The sequence below is a fragment of the Rasamsonia byssochlamydoides genome (assembly GCF_041956645.1).
Source record: "Rasamsonia byssochlamydoides strain NRRL 3658 unplaced genomic scaffold VTN77scaffold_67, whole genome shotgun sequence".
In the NCBI taxonomy this organism is placed as follows: domain Eukaryota; kingdom Fungi; phylum Ascomycota; class Eurotiomycetes; order Eurotiales; family Trichocomaceae; genus Rasamsonia; species Rasamsonia byssochlamydoides.
Window position 1 is genome coordinate 13,125 of NW_027192450.1, and position 21,051 is coordinate 34,175.

Here is a 21,051-nt window from a genome sequence, read left to right on the forward strand (position 1 = left end):
GACTGCAGTGGCAGTCCGCGTTCCTCCTCCACAACGACAGGAAAATACCGATTAAATCAAACAATCGGGATGATTAATATCCTACCTAGTAAAGCAGTAGCAGTCACTTCAGGTTGTAAGCTATAGCCCTACCTGGGTGCCTAGGGAGAATGGCAACCTTACTTCGACAACATCGAACGTGAAAATTGAGGCAACAGGCATCTAATAAACCAGCCAATAACTAACAGAGCAGAATTACGTGAGGTAGTTAAAATAGTCTTCAGTCCAGAGGTACTACCTGGTACGGAGTACAGTGTATGTATGTCATGCTGCGCGTGCATTCCGTTCGGTTGTCTAAAACTCATTAGGCATAACCGTATACTATACCATAATCGCACACAAAACTATTTTTTTTCTTTTTCATATCAAGGACGGTTTGGAAATCTTTATCTTCCTACCTATATACAGTGCACATATCTACAACCAATGGTAGGTACTGTACTCTCTTTCCTCACCAACATTAGAATAATATAATATCTTCTCGTGCATACCTATGTACATACTTACCGATCAAAACGACTACGTTTTAACACTTCGTCTCTCCATCCACGGTCTGCTAGGACAGTACTGTACATACATAGCTGTGTAAGTGTAACTGTCTACCTAACCAATGAGCAACATTCGTTAGGTTGTGTATGCAGGAGATAGCCCAGTGATTGGTCCAGTTATACAAACCCGGGTTCCTTGAAATCCGGTCACGGGAATTGCCCTCGCTACCTTAGGTAGATAGCTGGCCAGGTTCCAGACAGCACAACCTATGGCCTGGAGGTAGATAGTAGTATGCCTTAGGTAACTATAACGCTTATGAGGATAATGGCTGGCCCGTCGGACAGATGAATGGATGAACTGGATGGATGTGATGGGATGGGATGGCTGAGTGGCTATTAGGTTGCCAACGCATCCATACCATTCCCAAAACTTTTGCAAAACCTGTTTTGGGCCCCACTCTCAGCATGGTCCGTCTCATGAACTTTTAGTCAATCATCAGAGCTGGTTTTCTTACTAGGGATCTGATAGGGTGCTCTGGTTGAGCCTCGCTTGACTTTTTGTCTCTCCCTCTCTAAAGGGAGGAGGGGGAGTCGAGACTTTCGGTGAATGTCCATTCCATCTTATCTCATTTCACTTCATCACATCTCATGACATTTCATTGCATATAGTCCAGGTCATCATAATTAGGCAGTACAGAAAAAAAAACGAAATCGTAACATGGTATATATAATTTCCAGAATCGACCGTCCTTCCGTAGAAACATTCCAACCCAACCTAAAAAGCAGTTAATAGAAAATGGAAGTATTCTAGTATTTTCCAGATGCAGGCGTCCCTCCCAAAGAATAAGTCCCGGAAGCTCCGTACGGGGGAGGAGGAGTCGGACTCGGTGAAGGTCGACTGACCGGGTCCCGAGATGGGCCCGAGGCATTGCCGCCATACAATCCATAATACTTCTGCTTTCCTGCTGTGCTTGTATCAGGCGTGACCTGACCATCATCGCCGCTACCAACGACCACCTGCTTGCCGTCGCGCATGCGTCCAACCACCATCCCCTTGGCCACAGACTTGAGGATCGCTTTCCGGCTGACTCCCGCAGCATCGATGTAAACCAAGCCGACATTCTTGATTACGCCAGCAATATCAGAGGCAACGGCCCTGGCCTCCGGACCGTAGCGATGACCGATCACCGTGTTGGCAGCGGAGGTACCAGAGTTGAGAACGGTGCGCGCTCCCTGTTCGATACCATCGACCAATGTAGAAAACGCGATCAGGGACTTGTTCAAAACTCCGGGCTTGAAGTCAACTGGATTGCCGTCTTTGTCATACTCCCTTGGTTGTTTCGCGCCTTCTATGCGCCGCGCCAAAGACACACCTAAGTTCTGCGCCACTCGGCCTATCTGGCTTACGCGCCTCGCAGACAGCCCCACCGCAGATTGGGACAAGTTGTTAATCTTCCGAATGCGCGCTTGTGCCGTGGGCGTGAATGTCAGCGGTTTCGGGTTAGGTTTCGTTTTCTTAGTGAAACTGTCGGCCCCGTTGGTCAGAGCATTGGCTAGGTATGCTGATCCCGTCACAATCAGACGCGATGCCATAGCAGATGTCTGCACGATAGTCGAATTCTTGTATGCAGGGTGTCGAGCCATCCGTAGATAGTCCTCAGACACGTTGCTGACGCTGATCCGATTTCCTTCGCCCTCCGCGGGAAGCTGAATCTCGACTGGATCTGGAAGATGGAAAAGCTTAGCATACAGAACTTTGCAGTCGTAATATGAGCACAGAAGGCAGACATACTTTTGGACCCCGGCTCCACTCCAGGTTTCTCTACCACTTGGTAACCCTCCGATAGCTCTCCGATCACGCTCCCATCCTCCTCATCTACAAGCACTATCTGTCCATGACGTTTTGTAGATTTGTCATCTGCGGATGAAACGTAACCCTCGCCAGGCGCGTAATCTGCTGGGTTATACGTCGCGTGGTTCTCTGGAGGAGCGGCGCGCTCGAGGAAGGCCGTGCATTGTGCAAGAATTGTCTCAAATGTGTCGACATCCTCTTGAGTCACTTTTCCTGGTCCAGAGCCAATGCCAGGAAATTTCAGTCTGATGAATGCTCCGGCGTCTGGGCCAAGGTCCCAACGCGGAATGAGGTAGCTGTCGGGCGGTTGATGGTAGATCTGCGTAGTTGCTGGAAGAGGCATATCCAATTCCGGAGGCAGATGCAGATGGAGGTAGAAGTCCTCCTCTGGCTCGTCTTGCGACGAGCCTTGGTATGGAGACGTCGTCGGTACCATCAAGAGGGAAAGGGTCTGTGGCCCAGACGGGGTAAGCTCGGTTTCCTCGCCATTCTGCAGATGAAAAGCACGGATGTTGTTGATGCTGTAGAGGATTCTGGGGTCATGTAGCGTCGACGACATGGTTGCTCAGAATTGGTTCAAAGAGCTGTCAAATTCCCGTAATGATTGTAAGTACCCCCGAACCAGAGTAAATAATATAAAAATACGGAGTACTCCGTATATGAAATGTGGGGCCGCTAATCTGATGACGTAGTAAAGACAGATCTGTAGATATCCGAAGAAACAAACGCAAAGAAAGAAAACCGTTCCGTTTTCTTTCCTAACAATAAAGACTGGGAATCTTCCAAAAATCTCAAGTTAAGAGGAAAGAGTAATTCAGAGATGGGAGGGGGTTTTCATGCGAGACTTCTAAGCGCCCGCGCTGAGCCACGGCGGCTTTTCTACTAGGCGGGAGCTTGGAGGATGTCCAATCGTCGTCAGCTGGTAGTGCTGCGCCACAACTCCAGATGCAGTCTGGCACCGCCACTGTGGCGTTATGGGGAGTGGAGCCAGTAGGCCAATAAGATCAAGCCTTATCAGGATGCTCCCCCGCGCCTCCCCCAGACACTGATTGGGTTACCTAGGTGGCTCCTGCTGTGCCGCGGAGGGCCGCGCTTAGCCGAGGCTTCGGCGGGCCCTCGTGATTCCCGGGGTAATAGTTGGCCTGGATCTCTCAGCTGTTATTGCCTCCAACTCTCACTTCTCCCCAATTTTTTTACTCCAGTCTACTCAGTTGTTTCATGTGCTCTTCGTTTTCTGATCTCCAAACGCGTATATTCCATCTCTCACCATGGCGACCTTGTCCCGCTCGTTGCGACCCTTGTCCCGCACAGCTGCTTCGGGCTTAGTATCAGCGAGACGGACATTGCCCTCGCGGACACTGCAATGGTATGTATATCCCTCTCTCTCCCAGTGATATCAATATCACGTGCAACGCTTGTATATGAAAGTACTAATGGCTTGTTCATTCTCAGTGCTCGTGCATTCTCGACCACTCCGCGCCGGCGAGATGTAGACCTATCCGCTCTCACTCCCGCCCCCATCACACAACTTACTGAAACTGAAGCTCTGATGGCCGAATCAGTCTCCAAATTTGCCCAGGAGCAGATTGGCCCCAAGGTGCGGGAAATGGATGAGGCGGAGACCATGGACCCGGCGGTGGTGGAACAGTTGTTCGAGCAGGGCCTGATGGGGATTGAGATCCCGGAAGAATATGGCGGAGCGGCAATGAATTTCACGTCCGCTATCGTGGCAATCGAAGAGCTTGCGCGTGTGGACCCTAGCGTCAGTGTCATGGTCGATGTCCACAACACTCTCGTCAATACCGCGATTATGAAGTACGGTAGTGCTGAAGCCCACCGTAAGTACTTGCCAAAGCTCGCCACGGACACAGTGGGCTCCTTCTGCTTGTCAGAGCCCGGATCTGGCTCAGATGCATTTGCTCTGCAGACGAAAGCAGTGAAAACGGCCGACGGCTACAAGCTGAATGGGTCTAAGATGTGGATCACCAACTCGATGGAAGCTGGCGTCTTCATCGTTTTTGCCAACCTGGACCCGAGCAAGGGATACAAGGGCATTACTGCCTTTATCGTCGAGAAGGACACGCCTGGCTTCAGTATTGCCAAGAAGGAGAAAAAACTGGGCATTCGTGCCAGCAGCACCTGTGTCATCAACTTGGACGATGTCGAGATTCCAAAGTCCCAGCTGCTCGGTGAAGAGGGTCAAGGTTATAAGATTGCGATTGGGGTCTTGAATGAGGGTCGCATTGGTATTGCCGCCCAGATGACAGGCTTGGCCCTGGGCGCCTGGGAAAACGCTGCTGGGTAAGTTCTATCCTGGGGAACAATTCCGTCGCAGAGAGACCATGAACTTCAGGGACTGATTTTTAAATCTTATTGTAGATACGCCTGGAACGACCGTCGCCAATTCGGACAACTCATCGGTACCTTCCAGGGTATGCAGCACCAGCTCGCCCAAGCTTACACTGAGATCTGCGCCGCGCGAGCTCTGGTGTATAACGCTGCCCGCAAGAAGGAGGCTGGCCAGGATTTTGTCATGGATGCCGCCATGGCGAAGCTCTACGCGTCGCAGGTCGCAGGCCGCGTGGCCGGTTCTGCTGTCGAGTGGATGGGCGGCATGGGCTTCGTGCGGGAGGGCATCGCAGAGAAGATGTTCCGCGACAGCAAGATCGGAGCCATCTATGAGGGCACGAGCAATATCCAATTGCAGACGATCGCGAAGCAATTGCAGAAAATGTATACGCGATGAAAAAAAAAATTGACTGGTGAGAAGAGGCGATAAATTAGACTTAACGGTTACTGTGTATGTACAGTACGTACTATGTCATCCTCATGACTTCAGACTAGTTGGTTTTGTGTCCTTTTTCTACCTATCTAAGTAAGGCATGTATGCTTATCTTGCTTGATTGTTTGCGTTCCTGGGCATTTATGGATGTACCAATTCATTTATTTTCCCTTGCTACTGCCGAAGAGTCATGATAGTCGTCACTCATGAATTGACAGGAGTGTGCTATGTACAGAATAAGAAGGGTACCATGGGAATATAGGATAAAATTCCGAACTTGTGTTTTCAGCCTGGAGGATCGCCGTAGTGATTGGAATGGGGAAGAAGAAGAACGACTTTAGACTGGGAAATCAATCGTATACCTAACTGGAGGTAGGTACGTATGTACCTAGGTAGGGAAAAGAAAGTCACAACTACCCCGTTTCCCGTCAAGATTCAGAGAGCAGTCTTCATCAGGCATTAGGTACTATCAAGGTGTGGAGTTCATGTCTGTGAAGAAATCAGATAGATGAGAGGTAGGTAGGTAGGTAGAAATGAACTGTGTGTGATTTTTTGATTGGTATCCAAGATCCATGATCGTCTGGTGGTCTGCTTTCACGTGGTCTGGTCAGGCCTGCCGACACTCGCTTACGACAAACAAAGTCCATAAACATAGGGCTGGCATCGTCGTCTCCTGCTCACTCAATCGTCAGAATTGATTGGCTTTATGTGTCATGGTCTGAGAGAAACCCACAGATGAATCGTACGTAGTGGGTGGTATCGCCAATCTTGTGAAGTCGTTCAGTGTTGCTGGTCGAGTTTTCGGCCTCTCCGATGACTTGACGGAAAGACAATGCCTAGACCAGCATTGCAGAAAAAGAACCGGGCTCTGATCTCCACCAAGAATCCCCTAGACAAGGTTGCACTCTGTCAAGTTCGCGAGTCCCAGGGGTAGTTGAGATGGGTGCTGGTTGAATGCGAATCCATCATTGTAGGATGAAGCGGACCCTGGAATTCCTGGCTTTGTTGTTGCTGTTGTTGTACCTGTCCAGCTGCAGTCAGAACGCCAGATTCATATCCCATCGCCGACACTGCCATGGGCCGTTGTTGTCCCACCATTGGTGTCGGGGCTTGATGATGGACATGAGAGGAGAATCCTCCCTGCTTCACCTGCGGACCTGCAAGGTACAGCTGGTGGTGGTATTGGTCTGAGCTCGTGAATTGCGTCGCATTCGGAACGGTGAAACCCAGCCCATCGTGTCCTTGCCCGACAGGATTCACTGATTGTGGGATGGTCGCTGTAGAGATGGGTTCTCCAATAGGAGGATATGCTCCCACGTCGTTGGGAGGATCGGAATCACAGGCGGATGATGAAGGTGTTGGGACGTAGGAGTGCCAACCACTATGGGACAGCGACATCCTGCTAGGCATGTGTGCAATTGATGCCCCAGATGGCATCGAATCCGTAACAAGAGGGCTGTTGAACGGGGAGGACATGATACTGGGAGCATTCGAACTGGTTGATGATCTGCGTTCCTCTTCGCCAGCTACAAATCGTTAGCACGGAAACGTATTTGACTGGGGTTTGTGGACTAAAAGAAGGACCAAAATGGGCAGCAGCGGGTTGTGATAGGATTGTTCCTACCCTCCACGCGATACAACGGTCTTCTGTTGCTCAGCATAGCCAACTGCTGTCGCAGATGTGCAATCTCAGCCTCTAGGGCAGCATTTCTCTCGAGGACTCGGTCCATTTGCTCGCCTTTGGCACTCAGTTCGGCCACTTGTTGCTCCAGATTCTCGATATGTTCTTTCGTCCGCTGACGGATTGTTCTTTGCGCCTCGCGATCATTTGCTCGCTTTCTCTCCAGTTGTTCTGCTGTCAGCGAGGTCACCTTTCGAGTCCCGGCGCGAGAATCTCGCTTTCGGAGGAACCCTGTGTTCTCTGTCCCAGAACCCGCTGTCTTGCGACTGCCTGGGACAGGGCGCGTTCCATCGAAGTTACGGTTCTTTTCGGCCATCGAGGTACGTACGACAACTGGGTCAGGCCACTCTGAATAGATATGGAGGTCCTTCTGGGGCTGACGGAACCAGCAATCAACGTTCGAATCCGAACAAAAACCACAGAGAGCCCGTTTCAACAATCCGAGGTATCTGTCATTCCATAAACACAGATTCTCTGTGCAAAGTGCAGGAGGAGGAAAGAGTGGAGTTTTGGAAATATAATAGTTTCCTGCTCAGGGAACGATAATAACTACTTGCAAGGTAACACAGAAGGAAACGAGATGACCAATGTACAGATTGGGGATCCTATCAATCAGCGTTCATGGAAGGCTGCACTGACCTCGGGACTGTCAACCGGTTTTCCAGATGTTGGGCACTCAAAATCTCGCATTTGCCCGTTTATCTCGTCTCATCATCCAGATTCTACTCGTACGCTCGCTCCAGAAGCTGTCGTTAGCCGCTGTGGGCTTGTTGGGGCCGGTGGCAGGCCCTGGCGATTGGCACATGTCGTTCTCTCCGCGTAAAAGCCCATGTGCCTGGCACCATGGAGAGACAAAGTCTGGCCTAACCTACAGACAACAGCGCTATCGGTCTCGCCAGCAGCGGTCGGTTTCGCTGTGCCACAGCCCACGGCCCACGACCGTTCGGGAGGCTCCATGGCATCCTAAGTCCCCCATGTCTACGCGGCTACCGAGTAACCGGATGTCCATGGAAGCTTAGTTGGACGGTTGCGAACAAGACATACATAGTACCAACTATTAGCATCTTCTGCCAATGAGATGGATGGATGCTATCCAGGCTCCATTCCACCGACGGTCGAACCTTACAGCGCGTTCTAAGAATGCGGCGCGATCGATGTTGGCCAAGCGGTATGGCTCGATCTATGGGGGCGCCTAACTAACCACTGAACTGTCTAGCTACTCTACGCCCCGTTGGCAAGGGAAGAGAACACACACTACCGCCTCGCCAGAGATGTCAAACGTCGATAATAATAGTGATGCCGGATTGAGCTAAACGGATCTTCAGTGTGGACAATTGGAAGACCCTCGGTTGTTTTCGGGTATCCTCATGCTGGATTTTGTGCATGACAATAATAGACTGCTTTACGAGACAAAGGGGCGCATATTCGACTCCGGCATTATTATTATACCAAGGAAACTGCCCAGGTGAACCAGCGGAGAGACGACATCCGATTCCGACGTACCAGCACGTTTGCTCCATCCAGGTAATAATATCATGGAAAGAAAATGGATACATCGCCTCCTTGCGCCTCCGGCGGCAAGGGCTGACGTCGAACCTGGATTCTGGGGAAAAAAATAATAATAGAAGGTAGTTATTAAGTAATGCCCCCTGTCAGGATTGTCTACTGCACAAGCAACTAAAGGTACTCGTACAGCAACTCTGCGCTAACAAGTAACAACATAGCCAGTACGACGGACCCCAGATTCCCGGTGGCATGGCACGCACGGCAAGTTGCGACATTGCCGGCAAACGACATAATATTCTAGCAGTTTACGGAGTACGGAGAATTCGATAGTGGACCCGCCATTCAGCTCACTCTCAACCGGCCACGGTACAGAGTACTCCGTACACCGTACGCACGGTACGTCGGTAGCCGTCAGTAGTATCGTTGCGGGCAAGGATCGGATCTAGGCTTTCCGAATTGAGATACCAACGCAGCCTATCGGCGTCAATTAGTTAAACCTGGGGGACCAGGGGTTTGGGACTTGCGCGAGAGCCACACTCTCTGTCGCACAAAGGACGTTTAACTCTGTATAGTGCGCGCTTGTTGAATGTGAATTTCAAGACCCTTAACCATTTGGCTTCCACAGACGCGGCCCCATGACATCCCTAGTGCACAAGCTACCTAGGAACAGCAAAGACAGACGAACTACAGTCGAGTCTGAACCCGTTATTGTTGGATGGGATCATGCGCAGCGGACGCTAGAGTGCCATACTTGAAGCAGCGGTTTCGCAATAGTATCAACGGAGCATGAGGCCGATAAGAAAGAACAATTCTGAACTGATACGATAAACCCGCAGATTGGTTCAGGAAAGCCAGACGAAGATAGAGAAATACCAGGCTAGTTCCCAATGGACGCATCAATAATAATACCCGTGATATGAATATCAAAACTGACCTGGAGAACTTTCATAGAACCTCTAGCTCTGGTCTGAGCCGTTTAGCCATTGCTCCGAAGCAACAACATCCATACTTCATAGAGCAATGCCCGCGGTCCTCCGTATAATAGGTCGAGGGAGGTGTCTTCCAGACGCTGCTTTGACGCATCTAAGTTAGATGCGTACAACTACTCCATACAGCACCTGGCTGTAGTAGTAGGCTAGCAGGGGTTAGGGTTTGAGTACTCGACAAGCCGCCTCATCATGCGTTCACTAAGCCTATCAGATCCAGTGCGAACTGCGCCACAGTTGGAAAATGGTATCTGGACGCCTTCATTGGACAAATTATGTGGCCGCTAAGGCGTTCGTCGGAAGGAACAGCCGCCCAGGTGGACTTTTGCTAGCCGGCATTGTCTGTGCAGCGAGCTAAGCCTGGCGTTACTGTAATGCAAGCGGCCCTCAAAGGGCAGACCGCTAGAATTAGATAGTCGGAGACCGGTCCAGAGGCCGTGCCGCATAAACCAAGTGTGATAGGTCACCTCTTGGGATCCTGTCCGAAAAGGGAAACTATTTTATCGCATCGAAATGGTATTGGAGGCAGACGAGGCAACTGGGTGGGGTTTTACTGAATGATTTACGCAGTACTCCGAGTTAGTGCTATCCTTCTGTATCTGATCAGCACAGGACTGAGGCATCCTTAGCAGTTATGGTGTTATATCTTGAACCTTCTAGGTAATACGGAGGAGCCTCCATTCCTATTCTGGTTCCATTGAAAAGGCAACAAGAGTCTCAGTCGACACGTTAGTCAGCCAGCCAACTCGTTTTAGTACTGCATCCCACAATCCTGTCTGCTGCCATCATATCATATTCGAGCGTCATGCCTGCTGCGTATTCGGATGGTTGGGGGCCAACTCAACAGGGAACCTTCACACTTTGGAGTATGCTATTATTAGCTCCATCGTCTCTTTAAAACCCTCTTGAGACTTTCAGTTCTGCGAGTTCAGACCATAGGGGAGAGTTGTGGAAGTGAAGTTCGATAGAATTATGATTGATAAATGCTTAGAACAGAAGAACGCTCATTATGTATGACGCAAAGAGCCCCCAGATCGTTTATATATCCCCAGTGGCAATGTATGATAAGCAGTCTGGGTTAACAAGAATGATATACAGTGCATTCATTGGGATATTACTCTCCAATCTAATCAAACACGGCCAGTGACGACTCTTGAGAGTCGGGGCTGATTTTTAGAAGCTTCTGTCAAGTCGTTATCAACCAGGACCTCGGCACCATATGCCATATGCATATTTGAATACCCACAGAATCCACTAAGCCCTGTAACCACCCCAATCCTCTCATCTCGAAAAATACGCTGTACGTAGAGGCCGTATACATCTGGCTCGACCTACCGATTCAGTGGTTCTTAGTAGAAGCACGGAGCTTGATTAGAAGACAGCATTTGTCAGGCTGTCCTTGTGTTATCCCTGCTTAGACAGAGCAATCGTCTTTTAAATCCGTGTGAGCGTTAATTAACTTGAGTAAAGAGATACCTCCAGAGTTGGGTTGCAATGATCTCGCCTGCGCATCCATCGTAACCGTTAATGAAATTGAGGTGGTAAATATAGCAGTCAATTATATGACATTGAACCCAACTAGAATACTCTGATCGTGGGGGCAAGAATCGACTTCTGCAGGAGGTGCAACCGACATCAGAGTTACTTATGTCTACCTAGGTACAGGATCCGGCAGACTCACGTGCTCGTCACTTAGTCCTTCCTTATGCAGCAACGTCAGCAATCGAACCATTGATTACTCATGGTAAAATAACGCACAATAATCTCCCTACACTTCCACGAAATGAGCTTTTTCATCTGAAACTAAGACTCAGAAGTGAAAAATGTGGGAAATTGCCTGATTGTCGGATACGCATTTCATGGGCTAGCTAATTTCGATGTACGAAGCGAGTATGGAAGACTCAGCCAGTCCTGAGAGCCAGGCAAAGGCAGCTCAAGCATGCTTGCCATGTCGCCAGAAAAAGCGCAAGTGCGATAAGGCACTGCCAAGTTGTGGCCTCTGCAGTCGACTGAATCGGGCCTGCAACTACGCGGACCCGGGCTCGACAGGCTCAGAAGATCTTACCATTCTCAAAGAAAGGGTTCAAGAGCTCGAACGACGACTGGAGATAGCTTCTCAAACTTCAAAACGGTCCTGTTTGCTGTTTTCGCAATGGTCCCCAGATTCAGATTCAGATACCACGTCTGTGCTTGATGCATTGGACTCATTCCGCCGCTTCCCATCACTCTTCTACCTCGATGCGGAGGCTTTTAACGAAGTCAAAGCGTCTATCCCCAAACCATCAATACCAGTACCTCCGGAACTTGAAAGAGCATTGGGATCAGCCTCTGATATCCAAACCCTGATTGACACGTTCTTCACAACAATCCACTTCTGGCTACCACTAATTTCAAAGACCCGTCTTTGCAAGCATGTCGCGAACTCCTATTCCGAATATCCTGCTATCTCATTTTGCTGCTTGCTAGTATGAAACTAATCTGCCCAACATCCGCATGAAAGAGTCAACACGGCGGGCGTGCCACTGTATGTCGTGGTCAAGCAGTTCCTCGCAACTGTCGAGACTAGAGGTCTTCTTTCACTCAATGTGATGCAAGCTGCCATCCTGATCGCCACCTACGAAGTCGCCCATGCGATCTATCCCGCAGCATATCTTTCAACAGGGCATTGCGCGAGGCTAGGATACACTCTAGGCTTACATGACAGGCAGGCGCCTCAGATGCTCCCCAAACCGGCCACGTGGGGTGGAAATGAGGAGCTGAGACGGTCTTGGTACGCCGTTATGATCTTAGACAGGTACCTATTACTGCAATTTTGCGATATTCATCATTTATGTCACTTTTTTGGTTGGTAGTTTTGACGACTTCGGTAGATATGTGAACATCGGGAGTCCTTCGCACCCTCTCGCGGCGGGTGATTTCAATAATAACGGTGTACTACCTGCCGATGACGATTCTTGGGACCATGGTGAAGTCATGGCTAACCAGCCAATCTTTGTAAACTCTACAACCCCTATCAAGGCCGGGGCTTATGCGCGTGCGTGCCAGGCTGCTCATCTTTTAGGCCGAGTACTTGGGCATCGTGATGATCGCGAACTGGAGGGGACCTTTCGATTCATCGCAGCTATGCAGATCCATGCCACTCTGGAGGCCTTGGCCAGCGTCTTGTCGATGGAGTCCAGAGCCTCACCGGAGAAGCTCAGCACAGCCTTCGGTCTCTTAAGCAGCGCGCGGTTTACGTTATACGATCCTTATTCGTGTACTGCTTCCAATCATGGAAGGAGGACTGTTGAAGAAATGCAGATGCAATCAATTTCTCTCAACGGACTGAAGGAGACTGCGCAAGACGTGCTGGAGTACTCCCAATACCTTCAAAACCGCGTCGGATTTGATCTGTCGAAAGCCAGCCCGCTGTTATGTGACAGCTTATACCAAGCAGCGGCTGACTTCGCGTGGCTTCAACAAGAGAATGGGGACCCGCAGATGGCAGTAGGCTTCGTGGCAATCACCGAGATGCTGAAACTTTGGAGTACTCGACGGAAGGTGGCAGGTTCAGCCCTTTACCCACCTGGCAGCATGATCTCAGTCACTGACTTTTGATAGGAGAATATCTCAAGATCCTAGAGCTACAGCAGCAGACATCTGGTGTCGAATGAGGCTTTGGGGCAATAGCTATGTCTTGAAGCACAGTAAATGAGAGACAACGAATTATGACCCTTTGTTTGCGGGGCCACAGAGTACCTAGTTCAGATTCACCAAGAAGCTGATGTCATGGCACCTCTTTTTGGCCGAATCTGCAACACCCTTTGCTTTCACCGTCAGCTATCTAGGGTCTTGTAATACCAACATTTACAAAATATATAATGACATGAAGATAAGCTTCTATATTCTGACTTTGTTCGAACTGTATTCGATGTTCGACGGTACTTACACTACCTAAGGACGGCGTAATTATAGATTGATTTGCCGGGGCAGCAATTCAGACGGCGGCACAATCGGGGTTTTGGTGTCGGCGGAGCTTTTAACTCCGCACACGTCAGTTAACTGAATATGGAACCTCTCCAAGTTGATTTCGTGGCCTTTCCACAAGACTGGTTATATCAGCTCCCAACGTTATTTGACTTGCAGATTATTATTTCTACCCTGTCACTAGATGAGGGTTCCTTGTTCCCTCATCAGTCATTGTCAATATCCTATGAGGTAAAGCTCGTTGCAGAAGCTTCAACTCACTCTTAGCGCGCGGATTTCGAGAACTCGACAACATGGATCAGAACTACAAAGCTCGAAAAGAGGCTTTCGTGTCGAATCACTCGGGCGGAAGTATTAGCGAAATCAATGCTGTGACACTCGTTGCGCCGGTGAGCTCAATCTGTCCTCTTCTTGTCGACCTGGAAAGCTAATGCGAGTATCCTTTTTCTTCATCCAGGCCTCTATCTTCCTCTGGTCTGCCCTGCAGTCTCGCCTTTCCTTCTTCACACCATACTCTGCCGCGTCTCTCGTGACGGACTTTCTCCTCAACGTTGGAGCTATCCTATTCGCGACCACGCTGTATTCCTCCTCTCCCCTCCTACTGAACATCCTCCTCGTTTCACCAGCCGTCCTTCTCCTATTGGGGCCAAAGCAGACTCGCGCGCCTCAGAAGGCGAAGCCTCCACGACCAGCGGGCACTCAAGATGGCACTGCTGAGTCGCGCCGGAACAGACAAGGTGACTTGGAACCATTCCCAGTCCATCCCTTCCTTACCATGTATCGAGGTGCCATGCTTGTGACCACCTTCGTTGCGATCTTGGCGGTCGATTTCCGGGTCTTTCCACGGCGCTTTGCCAAAGTCGAGAACTGGGGTACGTCTCTGATGGACTTGGGAGTTGGATCCTTTGTCTTCTCGGCGGGGGTTGTGTCTGCTCGGTCGATCCTCAGGAATCAAACGGCCTCGTCTCTCGCGACATTACCCAAGAGGTTGGCAGCATCGACGAGACACGCTATCCCGCTGTTGATTCTGGGCCTGATACGCCTCTATAGCGTTAAGGGACTGGACTATGCCGAGCATGTGACTGAGTATGGCGTTCACTGGAACTTTTTCTTCACACTGGGGTTTTTGCCTCCATTTGTGGAGATCTTTCACTCCCTGTTCGCTGTTATACCTTCCTACGAGGCTCTGTCTCTTCTGATCGCGATCGCATACCAAGTGGCTCTCGAGTCGACTGATTTGAAAGGTTACATTCTTATCTCGCCTCGCGGCCCGGATCTCCTCTCAAAGAATCGAGAGGGCATCTTTTCTTTTATTGGGTATCTTGCTATATTCCTTGCCGGCCGGGCCACTGGCCTGCGCATCATCCCCCGCGGCACTTCCCCTTCCAGAACCCCTCAGCAGGCCCGGAAGAGGGTTCTTTCGTCTTTAGCAGCGCTTTCAGTGTTCTGGACGGTTCTTTTTCTGCTCAATTCCACCTACGCCTTCGGGTATGGCGCTAGGATTCCGGTCTCGCGCCGCCTGGCCAATATGCCGTACGTGCTTTGGATCGCTGCGTTCAATAATGCGCAGATCTTCCTGCTCTGTCTTCTGGAGACGCTCTTCTTTCCCTCTGTGCATAGGGCGACTGACAAGGAGAGTGAAGCTGAGCGAAGTTCCTTTGCGACCAGCCGACTCATGGCCGCCTTCAACAAGAATGGACTGTTCCTATTTCTGCTTGCCAACCTGCTCACAGGAGCAGTGAATCTGAGCATGAACACTCTGGATGCCAGTACCTGGCAAGCCATGGCGGTTCTGATTGGTTACATGGCCGTGGTGAGCGGCGTTGCATTGGTATTGGATATTTTCAACGTGAAGCTAAAACTGTAACATATGATGCTGTCTATAGACTATATTTATCAAGAAAGAAATGAAATTTTGCCAAAGTTGTTGGTTCCTAACCATTTCTAAGTACCTACTAGTACGAATGGCAAGGGTTCTACCGCCTGCCCTCTTTGGGGAAATTGAACCGCGGCATGAACCACCAACTGCGGAGTGATGTCAGCGACCTCGATCGCGCCTGCAACTTTTAAGGCTCTCTCCGCCAACTGTAAGCCGTCAGACACCCCTTGATACTAATTAAGAATGCCTAGACAAGACAAGGCTTGATCATCCAAAATGTGGGAATGACATCCACATAGGCAAAAAGAAAATCGCCAACTCTGCCTGAAGCAGGACAATTGCAACCATGAGCGCGCGTTTTCGCAACTATCCTGAGCCCCGTGAGGGCCCGTCCGTGCCGTACAAACACGAGGAACTATCCCTTCCTGTGCTTCGAGGCTCAACCCTGGCCATTGGTGCGACACTGTAAGTATGAAGATGACGATGCTGTCTAGTCAATCGAATTGAGGACAGAGGTCTAGAATTTGACCTCGATATGGGAGTTGCCTGGTCACTAAGCTCACGATTACTGATTGTTATGGCTGTGCAGTATCCATTCCTTGGACTTCGTCCAGAACATCCTCTGGCGCGGTGCTGGCTTGAATGTCGCCCGCCACATCAAGGATCTCGACCGCTACACCCCGCGATTCGATCCAACGGTCACTCCCATTCAGGACGATGCGTCCAAACCAGTCGAGCTGCCTGTCCCGACGAAGTGTCGGGACGGAGATAATTTGGGGTTCTACACCTCTGCGGATTATCACGCGCGCTACCTTTCTGGTGAACTGACGCCCTTGGAGGTGGTTGAAGCCTTGCTTCCCTTGATCCGGCGGGACACCAACCCGCCAGGGAAACATTCAGTGGCCTTTCTTGAGTCTCAGGTCGATGCCATCCGGGCGGCGGCGGAGGCTTCAACTCAGCGTTACAAGAGCGGCAAGCCATTGGGTCCATTGGATGGTGTGCCGGTAGCTGTGAAGGATGAGGTCCATCTCAAAGGGTATGGGAGGTGGCTTGGCAGTAAGATTGACTTTAAGCGCGGTATCGAAGACACATCGTGGTGTGTTAAGAAGTGGGAGGAGGCTGGTGCCATTGTCGTGGGGAAGACAACCATGCATGAGATAGGAATTGGTAAGCCTCTCAACTATGGATAATATCCTTGGTGATCAAATTGCATTTCCTTCTCTGGATTTCTTTGAATGAAGAGGTTTTCAGCGAACATGGTTACTGCTTTGACTTCCACTGTATGATTTGTACTAACGATTATTCTGTCTTCAGATACCACCAACAATAACTCCAATTACGGCACGCCCAGAAATCCGTACAATCCGGACTACTACTGTGGCGGCTCGTCAGGAGGATCGGGTTACGCTATCGCAGCAGGACTGGTGCCTATCGCGCTGGGCGCAGACGGTGGAGGATCGATTCGAATTCCGGCCTCTTTCTGCGGTATCTGGGGTCTGAAGCCTAGTCATGGCAGAATCTCTGCGGCCCCTACACCAGGTCTGGCTCAGAGCGTCGGAGTCTACGGGCCCATGGCGGCTAGTATTGACGATCTCGCTTTGGCCTACCGAGTTATGGCATCTCCCGCACCTGCCCAGGACGACGCATTGTCCTCTGGCTTCCCAGACCCGTTGACCACCATCCCCTCCCCGTCCGCGGAATCAAGAAGGGCGAAGACGATTGGTCTAGTGCGGCCCTGGATTGACCGTGCAGAGCCCGTCGTTCGGGCTTTCTTCGACGCCGCCGTCGAGTTCTACAGCAACCAAAAGGGATATACGGTTGTCGACATTGAGATCCCATACCTTCCCGAGGGCCAGCGTGCACATGCACTCACCATCCTGAGCGAGATCGCCACGAGTATTGACCCGGCTGACGTTCGTCGCCTTCTGCCCCACAGCAAGCTGCTCATCAGCGTCAGCGGCAGCAAAGCCACCAGCCAGGATTATGTCGCAGCGCAGAAGCTGCGACAACTCCTCATGTCTCATCTGGCGCATCTCTTCACACGTCATCCCGGCCTCATCATCCTGACCCCGACGACCCCGATTCCGGGGTGGAAGATTGCGGGCGGCGAGAAAGACCTGACGCATGGCGTGTCCGACGGCAAGGCCTCGACGCGAAACATGGAGTACGTGTGGCTGGCCAACTTCACCGGCTGTCCGGCCATCAGCTGTCCTGTAGGGTACGTCCGCGACACCAACATGCCTGTGGGCATCATGGGGATGTCCGAATGGGGCAGCGAGGAGGCCCTGATCGCGTTTGCCAGAGACGGAGAGGGCATTTTGGATCTCGAGATTGCAGCTTCTAAATCGACTGCCACCGGTTCTACTGCTCCTGCCGCCGCTGCCGGGGAAGATTCCGTGGTAGTCGGCAAGGGCCTAAGAACACCACGCGAAGCATCATCATCATCCAACTGGGTAGACATCATTGCCGAGGCAGGGAAGAAGAAAGAAGAAATAAGTAAGAAGTAAGAAGTAAAGTGGAGGTCTCTGCCAATTACTTAATAATCAATCAATCAATCAATCAATACCTCTAGAGACTAGGGGTAAGGGTCTACTATCGGATGAATCTGACCAGATAGATCAGATCCCTTTGCTCATGTCGCTCATATTACTTGCTCATGTCATATCCTTGCTTGCGTCCTTCCTTTTCATGTCCTAATGTCTATATCTATACGCACGTACGTATGTATAGTATAAACCCATCAATCAATCGAGCTCATCAATCAAGGTCTATAGTCCTTGTGCTTCGGAATAGAAGATTACTTACTAGCTACCTAGGTGGGTGGTTCAATTAATTGATCTTTAATTAATATAATAGCAAAAAAACCCCCCCAGATGATATCATGCAATGCCACGCTATATCAACCAAGCCCATTACTCCGCTTTATTGTGTGTGTGTGTTTGACCAGCTTCCATACCCATACCATGCCATACCATGCCCACGCCAATGTGAACCATAACCATAACCATATCCATAACCGCAACGCCTACGAAATATGCCCATACCTCCCGGGGGGAAAAAAAAGGAAAGCGATAATCAAATCCAGATACCCTCCCCTTGTTTAGGCACGAAAAATTCGCAGCCAAGTCCGGCTTCTTCGCTTTGAGTCCGGAGTTCCTGCAGAATCTGCTCACCCGGATGCGGTCCGTCTGTCAGGGTGTCTTTGATGTGGATGATGTACACCGATAGTCCTGCCAAAGGTGGTCGTCCCAAGTCTCCCCATCGGTGGTTCGTCTGCGTGTTCGAATCATCCGTGCGCGCCCCGTCATCCCCCACATCGACAGGTTCGGCGATGATGCGGGTGTGTTCGTCACGGATCAGTTCTACTGTCTCTCTCGTGTTGATAACGCTGGAATTACGTCGCAACCGGGTACGACTTCGTGCGCCAGTTGACCCTCGCGGATCGTCACTTATACATGAATTTTCGGGTGTATAGGGTACCGGCCGCGTCGTCCGAGGGCTGACCTGTTCGCTCGTATCTTCTGCCGACTCGGAATCGTTTCGCTTCCGCTTGTTAGAGTGACCCCGGCTGTGAGGCTGCTGCACATCCACAACCTTGGCTGCGAGTACTTTCAGTTCCGCAATGAGGTGCCGTGGACACAAATGACCATAAAGCGAGTGGTCGTCGACGGCATCGTTGTAGGAACACTCGATGAAAATCGCCCGCAGCGATCCCGATGCGACTTTGGGGGCGGCGATCTCCCATACACGCTTATTGCGAGGGTCCAAGGAAATGGAATCAGGCTCGATGTCTCCAAACACGATGATTTCTTTCCCGGTCAGTCCATCACGGATAAAAAACGCGGAGCTCTCGACTGTGGCCCAGCCATCTTTCCCAGCGGTACTGGATATGTGCGAGCCAAAATGCGGAGAACGAGGGGAATATATGCCGTCCGAGTGGTCCACAGAGATCGTTCTGGACGATACCATCAACGGGTCAGTGGTGAAGACGGCACTGCCCACTCGATGATGCCTGCCCGTCTCAGGATGATATCGCTGCTTGCAACGCCCATGACTGACCCCCACACACTTGGCAACCAGACCCTCGCACGCTCGAACATAGCCCCGGCTTTCACCACGGCCAAATCGGGGATTCCCGCCCTCAACAAGACGCTGGTATGTGATGAGACCGGCTCCGCCATCCTCGTCGGAGAGATTTGGCCAGATGACGTCGTTGAACATGTGATTCTTGATGGCTGATATGACCGAGGGAAGGGCTGCAACAGTCTTCGGGCCACTTCCAGCTTCCAGCATGGGCGTGTTGATTGCCAAGCCAGAAAGGTGATCGAGATGAGGGTGCGTGATCAGGACCGCTCCAATGATTTCGCGAAAGACGTAGGCGGCATTGGCCTGCGCCGTGGCATGGGGAAGATCAAGACCAACAAACGGTCCTTCTTTCATTAATGCTTTTCCATCTTCTGTACCGGTGATGTACTGTTCCAAGGTTCGAATAATTCCAGCGACCAGAGTACCCGCATCCACTGCGACGACCGAACACTTGGACCACTCAGTCGAAGTTGAACGCACCAGGAGCCCGGTGACATTATCCTCCCGTGGACCCCCGGTGGGACCCTGAATGCAAAAGAAATATTAGCTAGTGAGACGCCAAATTCGGACGATGTCATTTTGGGCCCGGAGATTTACTGTCATTCGACTGTTTGAAAGCCATTGTTGCAAGGACACCGACGAGCGACAATCCCCAAAAAAGACAGACAGATATTAGATAGACGACGTAAAGAGAGAATTGCAAAATTTCTCACGGGAATTCCATTCCCTCGACAGATCTCCAGACAGGTTGAATAATATTTGTATCAAGGTGCAGCAGAGGCACTCACCAGGACAATGACTTGGAAGGCTGGCCTGTCCTTCATTTCACGACCTTGCGGCGGGCTGTTTTCCCCACCATTACTGGCAGGCATGAGGTAATCTCAAGACTGTTTGAGAAACGTCTAGTAATATGGCGTCTCTCCTGTATTCCGCTGCCGACGCAATGGGAAAGACTGAACACGGAGTTACAGGCTCGATCAGGTCTAGGCAGGATACAAGCGAATCCCGGACGACGCCTGTGTGTTGTAAATTGAACAACGATAGCCCCGAAGATGGTGTTGCGTTTGTCGCACGGTGTGAAGTCTTTAAAAAATTGTAACGACAGCCAGGAGTTGGGGGAGCTTGATGTGCGCGAATTTGAACAGTTCCCAAACTCCCGATATGTACGTCAATCTTTCATTTCGAAGCGCCCAATTGCAAATACCCCCTTTGCTGAATTGATTCTTTTTGTGGAAATGTGCCTTATTTTTAGGTTATCCCACGTCAGTCCGAGCGCAGTAAAATCAGGAGAACTAGGAGTGGGGGGAAAGCACAGCGCGCGCAAGAGACAATAGCAGTAAAAAAAATAACAATAGCGCCTTGAGAGAAGCGTCCTTGAAGCTGCGCCGGCACGTTGGCGACGTTCTCGGTATGCAATTAATTGCTGGTGACTTAGGTACCTTGTCGGGAGTCGATTGCGAAATTCGGAATTGGCTGTATCTTCGCCTCCCCTGGTCTGATGATCAAGTCACTCACTCCACGGTGGCGAAAAAAGAAGGGACGACCCGTGGCGGCTCTTTCGATAATTTAAATAATTAACTATCTAGGCAAGTGTCGCTGGAGTCGTCTTCGCAGCAGATCGGCCAGATCCGTCAGATCCTGCCAAGATGGGGGCGCCGTCGCGTGACGAGAGCAGAAGACATAGCATTAACGATGCAAGATAGCAGAAGAGACAAAAAGCCACCGCACAGGTGACAGCAGAGCACGCTGTCGAGTCTGAGCGCCAGAAGCGCCAACAGCTGGATCT

The 21,051-nt window shown here is 50.7% G+C and overlaps 9 protein-coding genes across 9 annotated transcripts; 6 read left to right on the top strand and 3 right to left on the bottom strand.

Annotated features, from left to right (window-relative positions):
- Nucleotides 1-1,334: 1,334 nt before the first annotated feature.
- On the bottom strand, nucleotides 1,335-2,938 carry VTN77DRAFT_7939 (uncharacterized protein; the record flags this gene model as incomplete). Its single annotated transcript, XM_069424381.1, has 2 exons — nucleotides 1,335-2,251; nucleotides 2,320-2,938. The coding sequence occupies 2 exons, from the start codon at nucleotides 2,936-2,938 to the stop codon at nucleotides 1,335-1,337; spliced, it is 1,536 nt and encodes a 511-aa protein (XP_069274933.1).
- Nucleotides 2,939-2,979: 41 nt separating this feature from the next.
- On the top strand, nucleotides 2,980-3,501 carry VTN77DRAFT_7940 (uncharacterized protein; the record flags this gene model as incomplete). The annotated part of the gene is made up of 4 exons (XM_069424383.1): nucleotides 2,980-3,005; nucleotides 3,077-3,174; nucleotides 3,266-3,369; nucleotides 3,442-3,501. 4 exons carry the CDS (start codon nucleotides 2,980-2,982, stop codon nucleotides 3,499-3,501), a joined length of 288 nt encoding a protein of 95 aa, XP_069274934.1.
- A 146-nt stretch (nucleotides 3,502-3,647) lies between these two features.
- On the top strand, nucleotides 3,648-5,125 carry VTN77DRAFT_7941 (uncharacterized protein; the record flags this gene model as incomplete). The annotated part of the gene is made up of 3 exons (XM_069424384.1): nucleotides 3,648-3,745; nucleotides 3,832-4,680; nucleotides 4,759-5,125. The coding sequence occupies 3 exons, from the start codon at nucleotides 3,648-3,650 to the stop codon at nucleotides 5,123-5,125; spliced, it is 1,314 nt and encodes a 437-aa protein (XP_069274935.1).
- A 945-nt stretch (nucleotides 5,126-6,070) lies between these two features.
- On the bottom strand, nucleotides 6,071-7,158 carry VTN77DRAFT_7942 (uncharacterized protein; the record flags this gene model as incomplete). Its single annotated transcript, XM_069424385.1, has 2 exons — nucleotides 6,071-6,687; nucleotides 6,786-7,158. 2 exons carry the CDS (start codon nucleotides 7,156-7,158, stop codon nucleotides 6,071-6,073), a joined length of 990 nt encoding a protein of 329 aa, XP_069274936.1.
- A 4,053-nt stretch (nucleotides 7,159-11,211) lies between these two features.
- Nucleotides 11,212-11,805, top strand: VTN77DRAFT_7943 (uncharacterized protein; the record flags this gene model as incomplete). The annotated part of the gene is made up of 1 exon (XM_069424386.1): nucleotides 11,212-11,805. The coding sequence occupies one exon, from the start codon at nucleotides 11,212-11,214 to the stop codon at nucleotides 11,803-11,805; it is 594 nt and encodes a 197-aa protein (XP_069274937.1).
- A 117-nt stretch (nucleotides 11,806-11,922) lies between these two features.
- VTN77DRAFT_7944 (uncharacterized protein) lies at nucleotides 11,923-12,955 on the top strand (the record flags this gene model as incomplete). The annotated part of the gene is made up of 3 exons (XM_069424387.1): nucleotides 11,923-12,128; nucleotides 12,205-12,874; nucleotides 12,935-12,955. The coding sequence occupies 3 exons, from the start codon at nucleotides 11,923-11,925 to the stop codon at nucleotides 12,953-12,955; spliced, it is 897 nt and encodes a 298-aa protein (XP_069274938.1).
- Nucleotides 12,956-13,593: 638 nt separating this feature from the next.
- VTN77DRAFT_7945 (uncharacterized protein) lies at nucleotides 13,594-15,167 on the top strand (the record flags this gene model as incomplete). The annotated part of the gene is made up of 2 exons (XM_069424388.1): nucleotides 13,594-13,689; nucleotides 13,758-15,167. 2 exons carry the CDS (start codon nucleotides 13,594-13,596, stop codon nucleotides 15,165-15,167), a joined length of 1,506 nt encoding a protein of 501 aa, XP_069274939.1.
- A 358-nt stretch (nucleotides 15,168-15,525) lies between these two features.
- Nucleotides 15,526-17,686, top strand: VTN77DRAFT_7946 (uncharacterized protein; the record flags this gene model as incomplete). The annotated part of the gene is made up of 3 exons (XM_069424389.1): nucleotides 15,526-15,644; nucleotides 15,769-16,346; nucleotides 16,494-17,686. The coding sequence occupies 3 exons, from the start codon at nucleotides 15,526-15,528 to the stop codon at nucleotides 17,684-17,686; spliced, it is 1,890 nt and encodes a 629-aa protein (XP_069274940.1).
- Nucleotides 17,687-18,254: 568 nt separating this feature from the next.
- Nucleotides 18,255-20,137, bottom strand: VTN77DRAFT_7947 (uncharacterized protein; the record flags this gene model as incomplete). Its single annotated transcript, XM_069424390.1, has 2 exons — nucleotides 18,255-19,790; nucleotides 20,054-20,137. The coding sequence occupies 2 exons, from the start codon at nucleotides 20,135-20,137 to the stop codon at nucleotides 18,255-18,257; spliced, it is 1,620 nt and encodes a 539-aa protein (XP_069274941.1).
- Between the last annotated feature and the right edge of the window lie 914 nt (nucleotides 20,138-21,051).